The sequence below is a fragment of the Perca fluviatilis genome, chromosome 8, assembly GCF_010015445.1.
Source record: "Perca fluviatilis chromosome 8, GENO_Pfluv_1.0, whole genome shotgun sequence".
Taxonomy (NCBI): Eukaryota; Metazoa; Chordata; class Actinopteri; order Perciformes; family Percidae; genus Perca; species Perca fluviatilis.
In genome coordinates, this window is record NC_053119.1 from 6412985 (window position 1) to 6437707 (window position 24723).

At 41.3% G+C, this 24723-nt stretch overlaps 1 protein-coding gene across 3 annotated transcripts; it reads left to right on the forward strand.

Annotated features, from left to right (window-relative positions):
* The first annotated feature begins 1522 nt into the window (after nt 1-1522).
* On the forward strand, nt 1523-24263 carry LOC120564625 (hyaluronidase-4). Of its 3 annotated transcripts, none has more exons than XM_039809771.1 (4): nt 1523-1793; nt 16097-17086; nt 18797-18886; nt 20156-24263. In XM_039809771.1, the coding sequence occupies exons 2-4, from the start codon at nt 16130-16132 to the stop codon at nt 20657-20659; spliced, it is 1551 nt and encodes a 516-aa protein (XP_039665705.1). In that variant the 5' UTR covers nt 1523-1793; nt 16097-16129; the 3' UTR covers nt 20660-24263. The 3 variants fall into 3 exon arrangements, with proteins under 3 accessions (XP_039665705.1, XP_039665704.1, XP_039665706.1); XM_039809770.1 differs by having other exon boundaries at nt 1524-1768; XM_039809772.1 differs by lacking the exon at nt 1523-1793 and adding an exon at nt 10195-10392.
* Nucleotides 24264-24723: the final 460 nt, after the last annotated feature.

Sequence of the window (24723 nt, forward strand, 5' to 3'; positions counted from 1 at the left end):
GTATATCGATCAAGATAAAATCCGATGAGACCGAACGTATTTCCTTTGAGTTTATATTCATGAAATTCAATCGAATTTTACCGTTTCCATAAGGCATTTTTCATTCGATATCACTTAATTCGGATAAAAACGTGTGGATGGAAACATAGCAAGTGTGACCTTCCTCTCCCTCCTGGATTAGTATGAGACTACTCCAGCTCACGTTAGTTATTTCCAGTCCGTGTTCCAGAAATACCCACCCTCAGGCCCCGTTTACACGAAGGGAAGGGCAGATATTTTCCTGCGGTTTGGCCTCTCATTTACACAAAAACCCCGTTTTTATCACAGAAAACGATTATTTCTAAAAACTCCGCTCAAAGTGGAGATTTTGGAAAACTTCGTTTGCATGTAAACCGAGACAAACGGAGGTTTAGGCAGCCGAGAGAGAGAAAGAGGACGTGATTGGTTGCTGTTGTTGCTATTTTTGGGATTCTGATTGGCTAACGTGGGCTTGAGCTTCTCGTTACACCGCCACCTACAGGTCTGGCGTGCTCTTGACTGCATTAACGGCATATATACACGGGTACATATAAACGAACACTTTTCTGAAAACCGAGAGGTTGAAATGTCCGTTTATGAAAATAGCTGGCCACGTGTAAACGTAGCATGAGAAACTCCTGCCAGCTCAACCTTACCTCGGACCCAGCCATCTCTACTACCAGTCTCCAGCCAGCTACGGACCCAGTCTTCCCTCGCCACCTCAACTGCCAGTGTCCAGTCAATTACGAACCCAGTTCCCCCCCCCTCCCGCTACCAACTCTCTCACTCAAAATCAAATAAACACATTCTTTTTGCACCACTTCAGTTTCTGCGTCTGAGTTGTGTCCCCAACCGTGACACTTAGGTTTTTGAGTTTATGTGGTTCCACTTAATAAACTGGTTTTAGAAGGAGCGGACTGGCATGTTCTGTATGTGATTCCCTGTTCGAATGTTCAGCAAACATTTGAGAGAAAGAATGGCTGCAAGAGTGCAAGCAGCGCAGCAACTGCAGAAGAACCGCAGCATCTATTGTACATTTCAGGAAGACCTCACGCCCTCCCTGCTTGTTCAGACGTTTCCGCTCCAGTTTTGGTAACTTCCAAATCCCCAAAAATGACATCCTAAACTCAGCAAAAAACCTTTAATGTTGACCATAAAAGCTATAAAGTTACATATACATAGAATACAGTCACCCTTCGTATTTCAAATACATACATAAATATGTAAAGTGCAAGTACCTCAAAATTGTACTGTACCTAAGTACAAAACTTGAGTAAATGTACTGACACACAGACATATATACACACACATTTGTGCATGGAAAATTGTTGTTGACTGTGTTTCTGTCTGTCTTCCTGATGAGTTGAGCCTTTTCTTCCAGAGAGGATCAGACCTCAGAGGAGCTCAGAAAACTCACAGGGATTTAAAATCTCTCTCTCTCTCTCTCTCTCACTCTGTCTCTCTCTATCTTTACAGTGCGTCTCTAAGTCTCTCGCCCCCCTCCCCCCTTCCCTCTCTGCTCTCTAATCGCTGTGTTGTGGTGCTGACACTCTCTCCTCCCTCTCCTCTCCGGGCTGTATATAAGTGTGGATGGCTGTCTTGTGTTTCCAGACTCTCAGAGGGGAATGACCACAGGCCTGTCGGACGTACGGCGCGGAGGGCCACCATGACCTCTGCGGTGACCCCCGAAGAACAGACCCCCACCTTCCCCCCGGACTGCTGATTATCGGGTTGTGTGCAGCATCTACAGGTGAGCTGTTAAACTCAAGTGCCAGGTAACTAACTCTCATTTGTATAAAGCTAAAGAAGAATCAAGTTTGCAGCTTTTGTTTTTGCCACAGAGGACGTAAAGTGTATTTTTAAAAACCCTGAGGGAGGCGGGAACCCTATATGTGCTACAGCATGGCATGAGCGTCTGTTCTGGGTGATGCAGGAAGGGGAAGGAGGAGGGGGGAGAGCGCCCTGCCATGCCAGGAATGTTGGCTCACCCTTAACAATACCCTTGCAGTGGAGAAAGTTTCGCACAGAAATTGGACGCACAGCAGCGCATTTTTCAAGTCTCTGAGTGGTGTTTTTTTTTTACCCAGCAGGCAATAACGTTCTGCTCAAAAGCTGCACATCAGTCATAATGGAGACATTAAAAGGTCCCATTTAGGTGGAGTTTCCGTCATTTAGCAGACGCTCTGACTCATAAAGACTTACAGTAAAGAGTCAGAAGAGCCGACAACACGGGAGGGCACGGTTTTCGAGGAATGTCAGCGAGAGCAGCTGGATGAAAGTTCATCACAGGCGGCTATAAAAAGTTCTTTTCTGTTTAAGGGAGCATGTTGTTTTTCAGTCCGCCCTCCACAGAGAGACGGAGGGTTAACGTGTCTGGGGTTAAAGATCAAAAGCCGAAAGCAGGGAGAGTCTTAGATTCAGGATATATTAAGACTTAGAGCACTAAGCTCTGCAGTGAAATGACACGCGCAAAAGATGAGTTAATGTGAGGGATGCTCTGCCCTCCGGTGATTCAGTGAAGAACTTCTTCCACTAATACGTAAAAAGATGGTTCAGTTGCATTGTATTGATCCCCCAGAGAGGAGCTTCACATGGTACAGCAGCACAGGAGCAGTTTATTTTGAAAACAAGGGGACATTTTGTGAATATTGCATATAAGAAATATTGATATTGGTATCTGCCTCAAAAATCGCTCTAGCTCTTATTCACGTTGTATGTGTGTATAAAAGCGTGTGTATAAAAGCATGTGCCAATATACATTATCTTAAGGGTTAGGATTTAGTGATCTTAGATGAAAATCTTGAAAAGAAAATACAAACATGCTTGAATATTCTCACTTAAAAGCTTCACAGAACCTCATAATATTTACACAGTAGATATGTATATTATTAGGGGTGGGAATCTCTTGGCACCTCACAATTTGATTCTGATTCAGAGGCCAACGATTCGATTCTAAACTGATTATCGATGCATCTCGATGCAACAATTTTTTTATTTCCATGCGTGATTTTAAAAATATACATATAAATCTGAGTTTGCTAATCACTTCCTAGACAAAGCAGTTAGACAAAGCTTTGATTTTGACATATATTTGTCCCACACAAGTTTTAATGAAATGTTTTGTCTACTGAGATTTTTGTTTTGTAGTTATTCCATGCTTAAGGCCTTAAACTTGCTTGTGAACGTCCCCTTCTCTCCCAGTCATCTTCCATGTCAGAGGCTCAGTCATGTTTAAAGGTGGAGAATTGGCTTCTCAGAACATGAAACATGAGGTGGTCAGATGTAATGTGATAAAGTAGATGAAAAGACTATATGTGTTTTGCCTAATTATTTTATGTATGTCTTATTAGATCATGTGTATGTATACAAATATATATATTTTTTCCTTTTGGCCATTTTTGTGTTTTTTTTTTTCTGTACTCTTGCCTTAACTCTAAGTTGTTGTCCATTATCCCATCCTCTTTCAGTCACTCTGTTTTCTGATTTGTACTTGTATTGGAGACAGTCACTTTTAAATAAAAATACAGACATTTAAAACATTTTTTTATTATTATTAACTTATCAGAATCGAGCATCGAATCGTTCTAAAGAGAATCGCGATGCATCTAAGAATCGATTATTTTTCCCACCCCTATATATTATAACCCTACTATTTACTAGACTATACTACATCATATTGTGTTAATATGTTAAACTGTCTTCCTACATAAATACTATATTCTATTTCTAATATTAATAGAGACAACACTAAGTGTCATTACTTAATCACATTATACCATTCATTATCCACACCTCTTTCACTTTACCTCGTAACTTTGTGTTTAATTGCATAGTTTCTATTTCTACCTGAATTCTTATTCTAGCTGTACAAACCTTTTATTATCTTTTTTTTTTTACTTCCCTATTTACCCGTTCTGTTGTCTTTGAGCTGCTGCAACACCTGAATTGAAAAATAAATGATTTCCCCTTTTGCTGGGGGGAATTTACAAAAGGTTTTCACAACATTCACATCAGTCTGTGCTGATAAAACGTCTTCCTCCACCTTCCTCCTTGATGGACGGTTTGAATTGATGCCCCTTTTGTCAGTGAACAGGGAACCAACAGGAAGTTGCTATGAATGAGTAGAGCTCTGATATCGAGGCAACAACAAAAGGATATCTTGGAAAAAGTCAAGATCCATAATAGTCAATCAAGAGGCTCGTCATGTAGTTTCCCCTCGAAAAATATCAAGATTTTTAGTTTTCTCTCTCTTCCTCTGAGGTCATCCATCTGTTTTCTCCATCTGAAAAATCCTCCCCAAACCCCAAAACCCAAACTGACCAATCGCCATCGTCCTGGCAGAGGGGTTTCTGGAGCCTCGGTGCTCACCGGGTGCTGCGATTAGCGCTTGGCTCTGCTGGAGTGGAAAGATTTCATCCTTGGTGGTTCCCGTCCTCCAGTTTTTGTTTTTAGGCTCTCGTGTGAGGAACATGAATCACCACCACATTCAGTCACCAGGAATATTTGTTGAAACGCTTCTCTTTGCTCTGGTTAACATGGTTTAACCAATCTGTGTGTGAGATTCACGGAAAGTCCTGATGCAGGGTTGTGTTACTGAGTGTTTTAAGAGGTGATGGAGGAGACGAGCTACAGTCCAGTGTGGAGGATTTATTTAATGGTTCATTTTCAGTTGAAGCATCAGAGGGCTCCTCTGTGTGTTGAGACCACCCTCGGTCTGATAAAGCACTTGAATAAATCAGTTGCAAAAACCCTTTAAACCACAGTTAGTCTTGCATTGCCAGACACAGCATTCTGAGATAGGTGAAAAACGTTCCGGTTTATTGGCATTTCTTTAAACCAATCTGCACGGAGCCATGGTAAAGTAGCCTCAGGAAGGAACTTGTTTTGGTGGAACGTGTACGTTCAAAAGTTGTTTTATTCGTGCAACAGAAAACTCAGATTGGACAGATAGTCTAGCTAGCTGTCTGGATTTACCCTGCAGAGATCTGAGGAGCAGTTAACCATAGTCCTCATGAATCCACCAGAGTTTAGAACGCCAACACAAAGTAACGGACATCCGGCCGAAAAGAAGGACATCGGGCGGAATTTCGGGCGGCAACGGAGTAATCCCAGAAGTGGAAGGTCGTGGATATAGACTAATATACAGTCAATAGCAGGGGCGATATTAGCCCTTTTTAGGGGGCACCCCTAAACTTAATCCCGGCACCCCTAAAAAATAAAAATCTGTGTTAATCTTTTGTAATGGCATCGTGATACTAAACCCAGAATCTAATGCCTAGGTAGTGCTTTTCAGCCATTAGTCAAAATCGCATAAATCTTAAATTTTCAAAAGTTATTGATACTACATTTTGGAAATATCTGCTTTTCCATAGATAGATATCCAATTTCATTTGTAATACCACCTCATCTTTGACTAATAAATAATAATAAAATAAAAACGTACAACCAGTACGACAAGTTGCTGAGCAGTTTCCAAATCATACCATCAGTTTAAAGGTTGAGTTCCCATCTTGTAGGAAACCATTCCAATGAATCTCTTCAGAGATCAACTAGTAGAGACTTGTACAACATGCATGTATCTGCATGTATTTTCCCCCAGCAGATTCAGGTCTACAAGGCTTGTTAGATAAGCAGCATGAAATGTCCAAAGCTTTCATGGTGTCTAAAGCGTCCTAGCTGCCAGAATCAGACTGAGAGTAAAAATGTGACTTGGTGACGTCCGTCGTTGTTGGAACATATTTATGTGACAGATGGCGCATGTGAGGGAATCTGTTATTTTGGCTCCCGCCCCAGTCGGCCCCTCCATCAGGGGTTCGGCTCGATTCCCAAACATCAAACCGAGGACATGCTTCTTCCTCTCCTGGCATCTCTGAATGCACTCGACTTTCCATCCTTAGAAACGCCTCCATCAAACTGCCAGCTTCATTTACTCCTGAGTTCAAAATAGGGCTGCACAATTAATCGAATTTTAATCACGATCACGATTTTGGCTTCCCACGATCAAATTTGCGTGATCGAGCGATATTTAAAATGCGTCATTCCGTTCATAGAACAGTTTTTGCAAAGCCAATCTAGCGCTCCATAAACCACTGTCTGATCACATGTCTCCATGAGCCAATCAGAGCTGTTCCCTTCTGCACCGTTAGAAGGTAAAGGGATAGCAGTCGGTCATCATAAGCCGGTCACAATGTTTACCAGTTTACCAGTAAACGCAACGTTTTGTCCCGTCTGTGTTGTTTTTCAGACAACAGCAGTGGCCAGTGCTAGTTTGTGTCTTTTAGCTCATAGCTTTAGCAGCAGACTGTTGGACGTCCCGCTGTTGGAAACCTACAGTGAAATACAGACACACTACACTGTTTAGCAGTCAGCATTTTAGCCGTGTTTAATCCAGTTACTACTGTGGCTAACGGTAGGCTAACGTTAGCTGCTGTGTAACGTGTTATTAGTGTTTACTAGCGTGACATTCAGCGATGTTTATGTTGCCTCTAACGTGGGTTTCGGAGCATCAGAGCAAGCGCGAACGTAGCTAAGTGGCGGTGTAATGAGCCACAGAAATCCGTGTAGCTATTTCGTCTGGTAGATACCGGGCACCACATGCGCCGTTAACGTGAACAGAAAATTGCGTTGCCTGTATCTTTCACGGCAAACATGCATGTGTGGAAAGCGGTCGCACAACAGCTGAAATGGCATACTCCTTCACAGTATCCTTCAATAAAGGAGGAATGTAGCACAATATGGATGTATTAGTAGGAATGTAGCACAATATGGATGTATTAGTAGGAATGTAGCACAATATGGATGTAAAAGCAGTTATAATTATATAATTATGTGACAATAAAATTTAGTTTTGGCTAAAATCAACAAATAATCGTGATAATTAATCGTGATCTCAATATTGATCAAAATAATCGTGATTATCATTTTGGCCATAATCGTGCAGCCCTAGTTCAAAATGCTTTATTTGGGCATGAAATGCACTCGTGTTCCAGGAGTAAATGGCGTAAAATGAGCTCCTTTGAGGTAGTTGAGGTCGTGCACACTGCGCACCACATCAAAGATAAGAAAACTGGCTTCAGTCTTCACGGGAACACACGAGAAAAGATCATGAACTGATCTGTTATCGGCTGTGCAGGGTTACAGAGAACTGCAAGGTGTTGTGCAAACATCGACTCTTCCTCTGGACCTTTGCCCCGGCATCCTCATCTGGTTCAGGGAACCGTCTACACTTCAGACACTGGCAAGTGTGCCTCAAGTTCACCCCAATTTTCCAACAGAGACACTGAAAATTAGACGGTTTCTCTCTTTCTTGTTTTTGTTGAATGATTGCAGCCATTCCACAAGTACCACAGACATCAACAAACTCTTATCTTAATCGATGCCAGACCAGCCTGCGGCTCCAAGCTCCTCCGGATAAATAATGCACTTTGACACAAAGCCAGACTTTAAACATGAACTCCAATGTGTTAAACCTGAGGCTGCTCCCTCCGTCTTTTATCGCAATAACAACTTTTGACAGTAGCAAACAAAGACTTGATTCAATTCAGCCTCCAGGTGGACCCAGACTGTGGTCGCATGGCAGTTTTAAGCATTTATTTTGAATCTCCACCAGAAAACTGTGCTCACCTGAAACACGATGGTATTGGCCGTTTGTTCAAGTACATTACGCACCTAACTTTTAACCCTCGTGTTGTCTTTCCATTGACCATGAAATTGTTGTCCATCTGGTTTAAAATTGAAAATTAACCTTTTTTGGCGCTTTTTTAAAACGTTTTTGTCACTGTTTACAACGCTTTTTTGTGTGTGCATGTTATAGGTTTACAAAGTGAAAAAGCCCAAAGTCCACCCCAAAGGGACTTACCATCTCCAACAGAAAACACTGTTCTCTAACGGCTCCAAACAGCTCTATTGTAGTCCAGCCTTTACTTCAGAGACAAACGTGGTCACTTTGTAACACACGTTATAATGCTCGCCTAGCTGCTAGCATGGCACGCTCTCATACTCTGCTTCTGACTGGCTAGTAGTCCTTACCTAGGTACTGCACATGTGCGACTCCCAACAAAGATGGAACAGAAGTGAGATGTCTCACTCTGTAGCTAAAACAGAGAGCTCAACACACAGGGTGAAAAGAGGAGCTGCGGCAATGTGCAGTACAACAAAAAGATGGTGTTTTTTGAAAATTAAACCATGTAAACCTATTCTGGTACAACCTCTTAATACAATTATGAACCTGAAAATGAGCATAATATGAGGTCTTTAAACCATTTAAACTTCTTTTTTCAAATGCTATAAAATTGAATAAAACACCCAATTTTAAGGAAATAATCTTTTTTTATGGTTATGGCTTCCATACGACATATATCCATGTTATTTTTGGGCAATTTAGTAAAAAAAAGAAATATATATATTTATATATATATATAAAAACTTTGAAAACGGGTCAAATTTGACCCAGGGACAACACAAGGGTTAATATATGTACTGATCAAAACTGAAGCATATATGTTCTGCAAACAAACATCTGGGAGACGGTCGACTGAAAAATGCAGCTGAAACGTATCAAGTGTAGACAGTCGATAGCACGAACCCATGTGTATTTCCCAGTGTTGCATATTGAGAAGGGAACTTATCTGTAAAGTGATCCATGATGGTAGCCACAGAGCCAGTGAAGCATCATAGTAGAGATCTGTCACACCTTGATGTCGCCCAACCAGGATCAGCTGCGAGTAGAGTTCATGCTCAAATAGAAAGCCTACAAAGAGAATAATCAGAAACATTCCTCTCATCATATCAAGCCTGCTCTGGAATACATTCAGTGTTACGCTGTAGTATAGTCGGCTTTGAAAAATTATCTGCTTTCACAAAGGGCAGAAATATTTCCAAACCTACAGGGGGAAAACTGGCAGGAGCACAAAGAAAGGAAAAGCCTTTGATTCCAAACCAACATAACTCAGATAGGAAAAAAAAAAAACTCCCATAAACTTTATAGAACTTTTCATACTAACATACTAACTCATGCAGAAGTACAGAACAGGCTGCTAGCGTCAGGATGAACTGATGAGATGGTATTTTCAACACTGGGAAGTGTAAAACACAATATGACGTTATGACAGTTGAAGTTGTGATGACACTGTTACTAGGCCACAACAAAACAGCCTTGTTACCTTTCAAAAAGGGGTTACATGTTTATCGTACACTTTGTTTAGCAACAGCATTCTCCATGCTAACATGTTAGCTTATACCTTGTAAAGTGAGAGCTGAAGTTAAAACACTTTAACTAACTTTAATGCCACATGCTAACGCTTTAGCAAGAAAGTAGGCCCTCAAGCTTTAGCATACATTTTCTTCAGCTGGTTGTATGCAAATACTTTAGCATAAACGTTCTTAGATAATAGTAGCGCTAATGCATTAGCATACAAATCGTTAAATAAGAGATTATGAAAAAACTAATCTGCAGATTAATCAATGACAAAATAATAATTACTTAGTAGGTAAGTTAGTTAGATAGTAAGTTAGTAGGTAAGTAAAGAAGTAAGTAAGTTCATGGTAAGTAGTAATATTTAAAGTTATATTTAAAATTATATTTAAAGTAAAGAGTCAAACTTACTTAATAGACATTCAGTTAAGAACTATTAGTTAGTTAGTTAGTTAGTTAGTAAGAAAGTAAGAAAATAAGTTAGTAAGTAGGTAAATAAGTAAGTAAATAAATAAGTTAGGAAGTAATTTAGTTAGTTAATTAGTTAGTAAGTATATAAGTAAGTAAGTAAGTTCAAGGTAAGTAGTAATATTTAAAGTTACATTTAGAATTATATTCAAAGTAAAGTGTCAAACGTACTAGACATTATATTATAGTATATATATTATAGTATTATAGTATATATATACATTATAGTAATATATATACATTATAGTATATATATACATTATAGTAAGTACTCGGGCCTGGTGCCCGATTTCTGGCTTATGACTATTTTAGAAAAATAAATAAATAAAAAAGTCCACGTGGGATTTGTTTTGATGCGCTGGATTTAACCATACTGTCTATGGATTTAACCAATCATCGAACTTCCACCAACCAATGAAACGAGTTCCACCAACCAATGAAACGAGTTCTAGCCAATCAGATGCAAAGTAGGGCGGGTCTTTGCTGAAATGTCAGAGTGCAGTGCCGGTGTGGCAAAGTTTATCAAACTTGGAGCATGTAGATACAGGCAGCTTTAGTTGAGAAAGTGGTTAAAACAAATGGCACTGGGCATGAATGGAGGACAAGAAGAAAAGGGTGGAGACCGGAAGCCGTTTAGCACTTGGTGCCTCAAATTGAGGGAGCCAGGTGCCTCTGCAGCGCATGTTGAAGAAAGACACTGGACGGCGGCAGCGGTAAGAAAGAGCTTGCTAGTCATTACATGCTACTCCCAAAGCTTCGTGCCGTGCCCTCTGTCATACGAGTACGTTACCGGCAACGACCGCTACCGTTAACACTGCGACTATTCCTTTACTGACCGACCGTGATACAATAAGCCTACTTGTGTGCACGTTCATAGCGGAACATGATTTGTAAAAGCTATCTGAAGCCCAAACTGCCTTATCAAAGCTGTCTGTTTGGAATCAGCATGGCAGGTATTTAAACGTAACGGCCTTGTCCCAGAGTTTAGACGTCCAGCTATATGAAATGATAAACAATGCGACGTTTTTAATAAATGTAAATAAAGCAGCTAATATCAACATGGACAAAATCATGAATGTACTAATTCGCTTTTTTGATGATGACCATGGCCAAGGTAGTAAAGTTTAGTTTTCACAATGAATCATTGTAGGATTATGATATTATTGTAATATGTAAATCAACATAAACTCTTTATTTAACATGTGGTTGGAAGAAGTAAAAATTGATCAAACAAAATTTTTTTGTTAAAAAAATTAAAAAACTTAATATGATAAAAATAATTAACTTTGTTGGTTGGCAAAAATTGCCTTAAAATGCATTGATGCTTACATTCTTTACTTATGGAATATTAATTTTTTTCCTTGTCCCATACTACCTTCCTAGGGGAGAATATCCGTTCTAACCTTCTTCCACACCTTCCTGTCACGCTTTCACCCGTTTCCTCGAAGTGGCAAGTAAGTAAGTTCAAGGTTAGTACTAAGAAACCTTTACAATCAAAGTAAAGTTATCAAAGTCCAAATAATGTCCAGAGTAAATTTGATTGTCACCTCTGCTCTGCCATTGATGAAAAGTCCACCAGTGAGGAGTAAACATGACACAGAAAGAAATCCGACGTCTGATTTCGTCTCTCTGTGCGCTCTCTGACTGGATGTTTGGTTCAACTATCTGTATATGGGACGCAGAGACACAGCAAACGCTTAACCTCACTGAGACATTTGGCAGGGAAGCCTTTCATTATGGTCTGAGGCTTCAGCTCTGGTCAGAGGAGGACTAGATGTGGACAGGAAAGCAGCGGTTTGTTCAGCTGAAGTCCTCGTTTCAATCCCTGGGTGTCAACCGACTTCCTCTCTGTGACCTCTGACCCCTGGGTGTCATGGAAATGAGCCAGGAACTATTTATGTCTCGATGGTTTAGGACAGGGGTCATCAACTACATTTTTTTCAAGGGCCAGAATTTTTCTAAGCAGACACTCTGGGGGCCGGACTTTGAAATAAAATGAATTTATACCTAATACACCTATTCTTGTTTGAAATTTTCACTTTCTTACTGAATTAATGCTATATTTTTTTTTATATGTATTAGTGTGCGCAAACTCCTAGAAAACATGGAAACTCCATAATGATAACTGGCTGTTTAACTAGAAAATGATCTCAGACTAGGAGGCAGTTCACTGAGGAGTGATGGTTAAAGTCTGTGATTATGGAAACATTATTGTAGTATGCAGCGTCCTGATTGGTGGAAAATGCTTGCAGAAAGAAATGGCTGTTGTCAGGTAAACATGTCACTGTCAAAGAGGCTGAAGGGAAAAGTTGACGTGGAAAAGCCAAAAGCCCAGCTTTAATGATGAATGGACTGATAAGCAGGCTATGCACTCGTCATGTATGCCTCATTCGCAATGAAAGATGCTGTTGCAAAATAATACAACCAGCATCATCATCATCAAGAATGAAGAACTCAAACATAACGATTATGTTTACGAACATCACGTGCATATTAAGTAGGGGTGGGAATCACCAGAGGCCTCACGATACGATATCATCACGATACCTATGTCACGATACGATATTATTGCGATTTTAAACATATTGCAATATTCTGCGATATATTGCAATGTATTACCTTTTTTATAACTTCAAATTTTTCCCAATTTCAAATGATGTCCCCAAAGGAAAATTTTGTCAACATCTGTTTTATCTAAAAATATACATTTCTCTGTCTGCTCATCTCACTTCAATTTTATTGCTGCAAAATCGGATTGTCAAGCAGACAGACTGACCAACACATATAACATAAAAGATCGATACTTGGCATCTGTGTATCGATACAGTATTGCCACGAAAAATATTGCGATACTATGCTGTATTGATTTTTTCCCCCACCCTTAATATTAAGTAGCCACTTATAATACCTCCATAGATTTACCGCTCCGCTAGACTAATGCGACGTTGCGACGTTTTTAATAAATGTAAATAAAGCAGCTAATATCAACATGGACAAAATCATGAATGTACTAATTCGCTTTTTTGATGATGACCATGGCCAAGGTAGTAAAGTTTAGTTTTCACAATGAATCATTGTAGGATTATGATATTATTGTAATATGTAAATCAACATAAACTCTTTATTTAACATGTGGTTGGAAGAAGTAAAAATTGATCCAAAACTTTTTAGTTTTTAAAAGAAATGACTGCATAATGAAATATTACACTGTTGGTTGGCAAAAAAATGCATCTCAGACTAAAAACCGCTATTTGCAGAGTAGAGCTGTATTTGCGTAAAACAGTGTGGTGGACAAGAGTGGACTGAGCAGACAGAGCAGATTGAAATATCCTTTTCTACATGTTTATGCCGGTCTACACAGGTGAGTGCATTGATAAGTATTGACTTTCTACTCACAAAGGTTTTATTGTAGCCTATTTATAGAAAAGAGACCAGCGTGAGTTCATCTGCCCCAGCGGCCGTTGGTAGCTAATCCTCTCTGTATCGTTCCCAGTCAGATACTGCGTGTTTTAACGCACACACATCTCGGCTCAGCTGTGTGTGTGTTTTAACGCACACACATCTCGGCTCAGCTGTGTGTGTGGAGCTCGGGCATCGCTGTACAGAATCCCAGCATGTGAATAGAGATGCAAATACAGGGGGCTGGGTTTTTGCTCTAAATGCTTGAAATGATAAATAACAGAACGCATTTTTTCCCTCTTTACATTTTGTGAATTCATGATTATTCTGTGGGCCAGACTAAAAGCTTTGGCGGGCCGGATCTGTCCTGCGTGCCGCCAGTTGACGTTCACTGGTTTAGGATATGAAATTGAAACAGGAAAATAAGTATTGAACACGTCAACATTTTTCTCAGTAAAGATATTTCTGATGGGGCTATAGGCATGACATTTTCACCAGATGTCAGTAACAACCCAAGTAATCCACACATACAAAGATATCAAAACAAATAAGTCCATAAATTAAGTTGTGTGTTATAAAGTGAAATGACACAGGGAAAAAGTATTGAACACACACTTGCTGAAATTTATTTAATACTTAGTAGAAAAGCCTTTGTTGGTAAAGACCGCTTCAAGACGCCTCCTGTATGAAGAAACTAGTCGCACACATTGCTCAGCTGTGATTTTTTTAACCAGTCTTCCACACAAACTGTCTTCAAATCTTGAAGGTTCTGAGGGCATTTTCTATGAACTCTGATCTTCAGTTCTTTCCAGAGGTTTTTAATTGGATTCAAGTCAGGTGATTGACTGGGGCCATTCTAATTTTCTTTCTCTGAAACCAATTGAGAGTTTCCTTGGCTGTGTGTTTGGGATCATTGTCTTGCTGAAATGTCCACCCTTGTTTCATCTTCAGCATCCTGGTGGATGGCAACACATTCTTAGCAAGAATGTCACGGTACATTTCTCCATTCATCCTTCCTTCAATTATATGAAGTCTGCCAGTGCCAGATGCTCAAAAACAGCCCCACACAATGATGCTCCCACCTCCAAACTTCACTGTTGGTATGGTGTTTTTAGGGTGATGTGCAGTGCCATTTCTCCTCCAAACATGGTGTATGCTGTGACAGCCAAAGAGTTCAATTTTGGTCTCATCTGACCAGATTATATTCTCCCAGTTTGTCATTGGCTTGTCCAGGTGTTGTGCAGCAAACTTTAAGCGAGCTTCCACATGCCTTTTCTTGAGCAGTGGTGTATTGCGTGGTGTGCGTGCATAGAGGCCATTGCGGTTGAGTGCATTACTAATTGCTTTGAAACAACTGTACCTGCTTCTTCCAGATCTTTCTGAAGATCTCCGCGAGTGGTCCTTGGTTCTTCGACAACTCTTCTAAGTGTTCTATGGACTCCTCTGTCAGAAATCTTGCGAGGAGCACCTGGTCGTGGCTGGTTAATGGTGAAATTATGTTCTTTCCACTTTCTTAATGGCCCCAACAGTGCTCACTGGAACTTTCAGAAGTTTATATATTTGTCTGAAACCAATGCCATCTGTATGTTTTTCTACAATAAGCTTGCGAAGGTCAGCTCTTTTCTCGCTTTTACCCATCATGAAATGCTTCTTGAGTGACACCTTGGTAATGAGAAACCTTTTATAGGCCATCAATTAGGACTAATCCAGCTGATATTAATTTGCACTAATAGGGGGCAGGATTTCTTCCTAAATACTGACAGATTTCAGCTGGTTTATTAGATTAGATTCAAGTTTGGCTTCCCATGCCTTTTTACACCCCATTTTCTTCATGTGTTCAATATTTATTCCCATTATCATTCCACTTTATTACACATAACTTTTGTCATGGACATACATCTTTTGATTTCTTGTATGTATGTGTGGATTACTTGGGTTGTTACTGACATCTGGTGAAAATTTCATTCCAATAGCCCCATCGGAAATATATTTACTGGGGAAAATGTTGACGTGTTCAATACTTATTTTCCCCGTTGTAAATCCACATAAGAGACGGAATTACAAGGAAAAAAATAGCCAATAAAAGTTAAGTAATAACTAAGTAAAATAAAATTAGAACAAAAGTCTAAATTATTGCTAACGATTGAAAGTTGAAGTGGAAAGAGTGCTCATTAAAAATATGAGGAATTATGGGGAACAAAAAGATCAATAGTTAAAGCTGCAGTAGGTAGAAAGCAGAAGGAAAAGCAGTCGTTTCGGGCTGCATCTATCTATCTATCTATCTATCTATCTATCTTATTGCATCCTATTGTATACCAACACACTCTCTGAAAACTATTATCTCTCCAAGGAATTTTAAATAAAATGTCAACAGCTGGAAAATAAATGAGGATTTAATTCATGCAAAATGTCAGCGTGCCGACTACATCCCAGATGTCTTAACAGACTTGAACATGGAAAAAAAACAACTGGCTCATAAAATCACATGTAAAAGCATATGCAAAAGCTTTCACGATCCGCTATTGTGCTTTAACTCTGACAGTAAAACAGACGTTCATTTACAAGACAGAAGCTGTGGATGACCAATTTGGAGTAAATTCAGAGGAACTGTTGAGTTCATCCAGCTGTGACTTCCATAAACTCATCGAACGATATAAACACAGTCAGAAGGTCAATTGAAGTTGAAGAGACTTCAGCAGATGGGCTTAAACACTTCACACTGTCATTAAAAAAAACTTTGGGTTTTGTGCATCTGCTTTTTATTCTGTCAGCTTTGTGAAATTCTGCAGGAGACGCGTCTAAACCCCGAGGTCGGAAAATCGTGGAACAAATGTTGCCCATAGTATAACAGATTACAGACCTTGAGAGAAAGAAACCACAGAATCAAGACAATAAAATAAAACAATTTATATAACAGCTGTGGTCATGAGAATCATGGGAGCTAAAACTGTCTTTGCTAAAAGAAATTTGGGAAAAAAAGTTTTTTTTTTCTCTGCCTTCCCCCCTATCCCTCCTCAGGATGATTGACAGCTGCTCCTCCTGAACCCCAGGATGCCTGTGGTGCCAGTGGGCGGGACATCCTCTTCCCACCACGTCGTACCTGTCGCCCTCACCTGCTCCTGGCTGCTTCTGCTCTTCCATGCCGCCTTCGGTCAGAAACCCGCCAAGCTGCCTCTGATTGGCCGGAAGCCCTTCATCGCCGCCTGGAACGCCCCGCTGGACATGTGCACCATCAAGTACAACATCACCACCAACGCCGACCGCCTCTTCCACATCCACGGGAGCCCCCGTGCTGATTGGACGGGCCAGAACGTCACCATCTTCTACGCCAACCGGCTGGGTTACTACCCCCACTACACGCCGCAGGGCGCTGCTGTGCATGGCGGCCTGCCGCAGAACTGCAGCCTGGACCAGCACCTGTTCAAAGCCTATCAGGACATCACCCACTTCATCCCCTCAGAGGACTTCCGCGGCCTGGCCGTCATTGACTGGGAGTTCTGGCGGCCTCAGTGGAGCCGGAACTGGCACAAGAAGGACATCTACCGGCGCAAGTCGAGGGAGCTGACCGCCAAGGCGTACGTCAACGTGACGGCGGCACAGGTGGAGGAGCTGGCACGGCGGCGGTTTGAGAAGAGCGCCAAGGCGTTCATGCAGAGAACTATCCAGCTGGGGACGCGCCTTCGCCCCAACGGCCTCTGGGGTTTCTACCTCTACCCCGACTGTCACAACTACAACCTGCATGAGCAGAACTACACGGGCTTCTGCCCCTTGCTGGAGAGGCTGAGGAACGACGAGCTGCTGTGGCTGTGGAACAGCAGCACGGCGCTCTTCCCCTCCGTGGCGATCCGGAAAAGTCACACCAACAGCATCAGCAACCTGCACTTCTCCCAGCACAGGATCCGAGAGTCGTTCCGCGTCGCCTCGCTGACCTCGAAGGAGTACGACCTCCCCACCTACGTGTACCTGAGGCTGGGCTACCGAGACGAGGCCCTGGCCTTCCTCACCATGGTAAGACAGCAATGTACTTGTTTAACTTCTCAGTATTAAGCACATCATTTAAATACTCAGCTCTGATTGGACAGTTATTTCCGTCCATAGCCACTATACTGTCATTTCCCGAGCAACAGTAGGGCTTTCAAAATTAAGGAGATAATAACGAGTAAACGCAAAATCCTTTGATCTTAATCGTGAGTTAACTGGACAATAATGTGATTGATCGGGATGAACATTTTTTAATTGATTAACAGCCCTAGTTAACATGCATTGTTTTAAAGTCTTGTAGCTTAGTTATATTATGTTGAATGTGAAATGGGTAACCTACTCCACACACACACACACACACACACACACACACACACACACACACACACACACACACACACACACACACACTCATCTAAAGTAGGCCTACCTCTACCTGTCATATTGTTGATTTTGTCGGCACATAGACAAAAAGGAATACAATAAATGTGTTTTTCATTAAAAGAACGACCTTGATTCTGAGTAGAATAGAAAAATCATGATTCTCCTTTTGTCAAACAGTGCAACATGTAAGGTTAGTTGGTACTCCCAAGTTCACTGGATCTGCATGAAGAACGGAGAGCTGAAGACTGGGTGAGGAATGGTGGGGAGAGGCTGTGAGTGGATGTCCAGCAGACAACCGCTACAGTCCAACATGGCGCCCTGTCAGGTGGCAACAGTTCGGGGCGGGAAACATCGACTCCTCACAGGGTCCTCCCGAGAGTTTCCTGGTCCTCTCTCTGTATATTGAGTACAAAATATTTTGTTTCCTGAGTCACTTAAATCAACAGCAAGCTCACATTGAGTTAGTTTTAGCTTGAGCTCTTCCTTTCTCCTCCACAACCCGCTCTTCTATCTTTACACTGGCAGGTGAGGAAAGTTTGTGACTGCCAATACAATAAAAGAGTTGGACTCCACCTCAACATTGTAATTAAGGAGGCTACAGAAATTGTGCAAATGTACTTCCCAGTGCTGTTACTCACTCTACTGTAGATGAGCGTTTTGTGGCGAAGCGTCATGAGCCAAAGCATCAAACTAATGCAACTTAAATCTTTGACATAAACAACACTGGCTGTCTGCTCAGTTTACTTTTTGTTACTGCCATCTAGTGGAGAACCACAGAACAGCCGCTCAGGGTAAATACTAAACCCAGAATGTTGTGGTTTCCTTGTTCTGCCTGAACCACACCACCAAAACCAGAGGGAGTTGTCTTTGACTACTTGTCTGCAGATTCATTGAAGAGTTTCAGAAATAACCTTTCAAATATACGTGTAATGCATGTATAAGGTATGACGACAAAATGTGAATACTTGTTTCTTTTGTAATAATTCAGTTCTTCTTCACTTGATGTTGAACAGAATCGGAAGTGCCATCCTGTGGCCAATTTATTATTCTCACTGATCACATAAAAATATATTTTTATGTTATAAATAGTAATGTCTTTACAAATTAATTAAATTGAATAAAGATGATGGTTATGTACTTTGATAAAAGATCTGTTCTCAAAAGCAGAATGTCATTTCAATTTGGTTTGATAACTTCACTTTTTGGTTCATCAAAATCCTCTTGTGCTTCCACTCTTGTAAAAACTAAACTAAGTGAGTGTTCTGGGCCTGGTGTTGTAAGTAAATGACGACTATTAAATGTGTGTTAGATGATTTTATTTTTGCGTCAGTGATGGAGATGTGTTTCCTGCAGAAAGATTTGATCCACACGATCGGGGAGAGTGCTGCTCTGGGAGCTGCAGGATTCGTCATCTGGGGGGACTTGAACCTGACCTCGTCCAGGGTGGGTGTCCCTTGCCTTTTACAAAAACAAAAAAAAAATAACACTCAAAAATCTTTACCCTCGCTTACTTTCTCAAAAAAAAAAACCCGACTGGCTCACAGAGGAAAAAGACTGACAGCTTGATGCATAAAGAATATTTCTGTCCAGGTCATATGTTGTGGAAGATCTGTTGTCAAACTTTTCTTTTTGAATTTGTGCTGTTGAGACACATGAAGTCTGACCATGGTGTACTAAAAAAACATTCTTTCCTCAATCTTCTTGATTTGTTTTGGACTCCAAACAAGCCACAGCAGTAAAAAATATAGTCAGACAATAGAAAGTTGACATCATGTGGTCGCTGCGTTGTGTTATGTGCTCTGACATTTTGAAAACTAATATGCAAGCTTTTACGGCCTGCAGTGATCCTGTCTGCATGGAAAATAGTTCATCCAAACAGCATATGACTGTCTCAGAATCTAGGGGAGTGTTAAAATTGCATAATTTATTTTATTTTCAAAAAAGTTGAAATGCAATTTGCAATCCCTCATTCGCCTGCCTTAACTCTTAAATCCTGCTGTATCAGCTTGGTGTGGAGTATCTTACTGTAGTTAGCTGCCAAACCTGATCCACTGTCATTATCTCTGTACTTACACTGGATCTTTTCCTCTCAGTCACTGGGACAACAGTTAAAGCTAATTAAGGCCCTGTCCACACAAACGCAGGTAGTTTCAAAACGGCAGCTTTTTCTATATGGTTAGGCCGTTCGTCCACACGCAAATGCAGTATCAGGTCACTGAAACCGAACCTTTTTGAAAACTTTTTAGAAACTTCGGTTGCAATTGGTGCCGTGTAGCCAGTGAAAAACGGTGATTTTGGCTTGTGACGTCGGAGTGCGCACTGTTATCTCCTATGTTTGACATCAGATTGTGCGCCGCTATCACCTTTGTTCGCATGAGACAAATCTCTGCAATGGCGGACATAGCTAAGATATTGCTGCTAATAACTGGGCTAAAAGGGCTTGTTACATATATACAGATACATGCACACAGTTCTCCCATTATATTGTGGTGTCAGAATGCAATACTCTGCAAGACACTGCTTATGACTACACTCCCGCGACACAGAACTCGCCGCCGGTTTTGCACGAGACGGACGAGACCTTCTACTGATACTCTCTTTCAACCAACACAAACAATCTCTGAGTGTCTTGCAGCCTTTTGCGATGTGTTTATTGCGCCAGTTGATATTGCAATGGTGATAAAAAAACTATATAACGTTTTGTCTCCGTAGCATAACTGCACCAAGGTGAAAACCTTCCTGAGCCACCGCCTGGGTCAGTACATCACCAACGTGACGCGGGCCGCTGAGGTCTGCAGTGACTACCTGTGCCAGAGTAATGGCCGCTGCGTCCGCCGGGACCCGCTCGCCCACCATTACCTCCACCTGAGTGCCGACAGCTACCACATCCGGGCCTCCAGCGACGGGGACTTTGCCGTCACCGGGTGGCACTCGCAGCACGAGCTGCAGCTGCTGACCGAGAGGTTTCGCTGCCACTGCTACGAGGGCCACGAGGGCGAGCGCTGCGACAGCATCAACCTAGTGAAGGAGGACGACGGGCCGCGGAGGGATGAGGACGAGGACGAGCAGGAGAGGCTGAGGACGGCGTGGGAGGACGAGCAACGTGGGAGGGAAGGGCGAGAGAGGGAGAGCGAAGCGCCACTGAACGGCTCCAGCTTACACCTGATGTTGCTGATGCTCCTGTTGAACTTCTCGCTACTAAAGACGGCCGTATGACGCACCCTGACAAATGGAGGGGTCATTTTTCAACACTGCTGTGTACTTTTCAACACACAGACAGAATGATGTTTTTCATTTAAGTTGGAGGCAGACTGGCCTCCGGCTGAATTCGAACCCAAAATGTTACTGTTTCTGATGCACCACCAGCAGCCTGTTTCAAAGACTTACCAAATGTTGTTTATTATCAGTGAATCCAAAATTGTGGCCAGTTTCCAGACCACTCCCAGAATCACTACCCATATCTCAGATTTGTTCAGTGATTCAAATAGGTCCGCCGTTGTGCTCGTTAACGGCTGTTTTCCTGGCTAGATCATGGATGAAACATGAATGCAAAGCCACAATGATTAATGAAGAGAAATAGGCTGCTGAACACTAATACAGTCTGAATGTCAGTCTTTAACACCAAATATCATGTCTAGTTCCCAGATCCCAAAGCAATTCTTTTAAACTGCTAATTTACTCCAACCAACAGTCCAACAAGACTCAAACGTTGTCTGTGGTGGCGTGCAGGGTTGGGGCGGCACGCATGGTTGAGGCGGCGCACATGGTCGGCGCGAGCCGTCTGGTCGTTCATACTAATTGCGGTCAAGCAGTCAGAGCAGCGGTTAGAGAGGCTCCAAGAACGGACTTCTTCTCTTCTGTAGCTGATCATTGCAGCGCGGTGTCCAAATCTTGGAGGTGCACGGCTCGGCGCGCAGACCCTTCGCACACAGTCGTCCAGGCCGCAGTTGCTAATATAGCCACCCACACCGCGACAGCCCCGACCGCAAGCAGCATGAAAGCATGAACCTCTGTGAGGTTGTACTTAGGTACAATAGTTATTTAAGCTAAATGCTATCGTCAGCATGCTAACCTGCTCACAATTGAACTTTTTGGATCCCACAAAGTTTAAAAAAATGTATTCATATTAAAAATGTGTTTCAATTTTCATGGCAATTTGCATGGCAATCTATCTAACAGTTGTTGAAACATTCCGGTCAAAACCACGAATGTTAACCTCACGGTGACGCTACACGGAAAGACACCAGAGTCAGTAGGGATTCATCCTCTGGGAACAATGAATGTCTGTCCAAAATGTCATAGCAATGCAAGTTTAAACACCACATTAACGCTCAGCTGAGGTCGCTGCTGAGTGGAAGAGAACCAACAGCTGCTGTGTTGAAAAGTAACAGTTGTAAAAGTTAAAAAAAGACACCTTTTTAAGGAGTGTGTTGGCGCGTTGACAGATAAAGGTTTGGTTGATTGTAATAATGTTCAACCAGGTAAACTGTGACCTCTGCAACAACCTGCACTGCCTCTTTTGCCAACAACTGCATCCGTTCTTCCAGGAATGTTAATTCGTAAAATGTAGATACTGTTTGCTGGAGATGGAGAAGATCATCCAACGTCGCTACCGAGGATGGCATCGGAGGGATCATGTTGTTTTGTTTTTTTTTTACTTTTAAAAGCTTCGTGGTCCAGAAGGATTATGGTCGCTAAAGGGTGATGATCCTCTGGTTTGTTTTGTGGAGACACAACAGAAAAGCCTTTCAATGTAAACCAAAGGGTGCTAATACTTCCACCACACAGCCATGTGTAGGAAAATAATCACTAACATTTGACGCTTGGTCTGTAGTGTTTTTAGACATTTTTCTGATAGCATGCAACTTGTTTTTTTCTCAACAATAAGCTGTTATTTCACTTGACGTTATATAGGGGGGGTGTATTTTCTGTACTGTTGCTTACATTATACTTTTGTAGTACAGCTTGTCAGAAAACACCACGTATTTTGAGCCTGTTGGGACACAGCATGCACACGTTGGTGCTATAGATTTTAAAATATGATGTATCTGTTTCCTTTTTCTATAGATATATGTAAAAGTATAGAGGATCAGGTTTGTTTTTCAGTGACTATGTCGAGATTACCATTTACATAGAGCTGCAAAGATTAATCAATTAATCGATTAGTTGTCAACTATTAAATGAATCGGAAAGTGTTTAATTTAAAATGTGTCTGAATAATCCTATAATGGATTGACATGAAAATAAACATGCATTCATTAATTCATCTATTAATTGGTTTGAGTCGAAAACAATCTCTTATTCCAGCTTCCAAATGTGAATATTTTCTAGTTTCTTCTCTCCTCTGCGACAATAAAAACTGAATGGCTTTGAGTTGTGGACAAAACAAGACATTTGAGGACCTCATCTGGGGCTTTGGGAAACACTGATCTCCATTTTTCACCATGTTCTGACATTTTATAGACCACCGACAACTAATCGATTAATCGAGGAAACAATCACCAGATTAATCAACAGTTAGTTGCAGCACTATTAATGTTACTATATCTCACTTTGGAGGAATCAAATCAACAGACTGTTTAGCTTTTGATGATATGTCATCTCGTTGTAGCTGAGCAGACCAAACAGTCTCTGGAGCTGATAGTACAGTAACAGTAGATGTGACGAAACACTGAACAGGATGTAAAAGACGGCACGTACTGTAGCTTTATACGTGACTCAGTGGTTCTCTGTGGTTCTATGGTTCTTCAAAGCTTACTCCTTGCCAAAGAAGAATCATCTCCTGCGAATATATGACGAAGTAGGACGCTGAGTTAATACTGAACGCAGGTTCGAGGTCTCAAGATAGACAGATAGATTTTTTTTTATCATCCCGAAGGAAATTTTTTCTTGGGAAACGAACAATATCTGCTGTTTAAGGAAGTCAACACAGCAGGGTGAAAATATACATACATGCATACATAAAGTACACACACAGACTGCTGCATCACACTGCATGGATATGCTCATGTTGCATGCAGAGACTGCCACTGGCCAACAAAATTGCACACTGCCCGTTGTAGAACACATCATAGCAGTCGTCATAATATTGGCAGTAAGGGTAAGCCGCCTTATCAACGTAAAATCTTTGAGTCTAATACTTTGTACCGAACAGTAGCGATGGGCAGATTTTCTTTGTTTTCTGAGCCCTCTAGATGGATTCAGTGTATTCTCAACCCATTGTTGAACAGAGAGCGCCATCTAGTGGGCTCAGAAAATAAAGAAAATGCTTCACGATGCTTCATTTGGCCATCACTACCGAACAGAGTCCAGAAATAACATTTAACAGTTTGTTGATGCGTCCATGAGCAATGTGTTGTGCAGTTTGTTTTTTTCCACTGAAGTTGAAATACTTTCATCTAGCACAAATGTGTCTTCGGCTCAATTCGTGCCACCTAGAGCAAATCTGTTTTCCACTTTGTGTACAATCAAACCACTCGTAAAATTCACTTTGCACACAGTCTATATACACACACCATTACGTCTCTTTTCTGTGGCAGCTGCACACAAAGAACATAAACATATAGCATTGTGTCACAAGTCTCTGTAATCTGGTTTAAACTGAATCAGTACTCTCATCTCAAACCGGCCTTCAGGTCTGAAGAACTTCACTTGATGCACACACTGTTTCCTGCACTTACTGTGTGTGTGTGTGTGTGTGTGTGTGTGGTTTTTTTCTGTTGAAGATTGTAAACCAAATATGCAACAAGGACTATGCAACACATGAAAAAATGTTACCTGAATGTAAATGCACTGCAAATAAAAACTTTTCTTCAATACACCTGTGTTTCTTTATTTTAATAAAAAGAGGATTCAAGGGAAGCTTTTGGCAGCCATGTTGCATAATCAAAAAAAATAAAACTTCCTCATTGATCATCATCAACATGTCATTCGTGCAATATTTCCTAAGAAAATGAAAAACCCTCCAAACATGCGCACTCTGGTCTTTTCTCGTCCAAAGCAACAAACCTGGAAACCCGAATCATCAAACTAGCCGGCTTCTGTCCAAATACTGAGGACTGAAAAGAGGAAGAGGTCTGGACGGAGAGAGGTCACATTCTGGGACTCACCGACGATGACTCGTGAAAAAACACCACACGTTCAAAAACCTGCCAGTGTCACATCTGAACCATCTGTCACAGATCCTTTAATTTATTCATAAACTGTTTAAAAAGGGCAGACATCTCAGGAGATGGTCAAATAATCAAACACTGATGCTGATCGTTTCATGTGTGATAAAG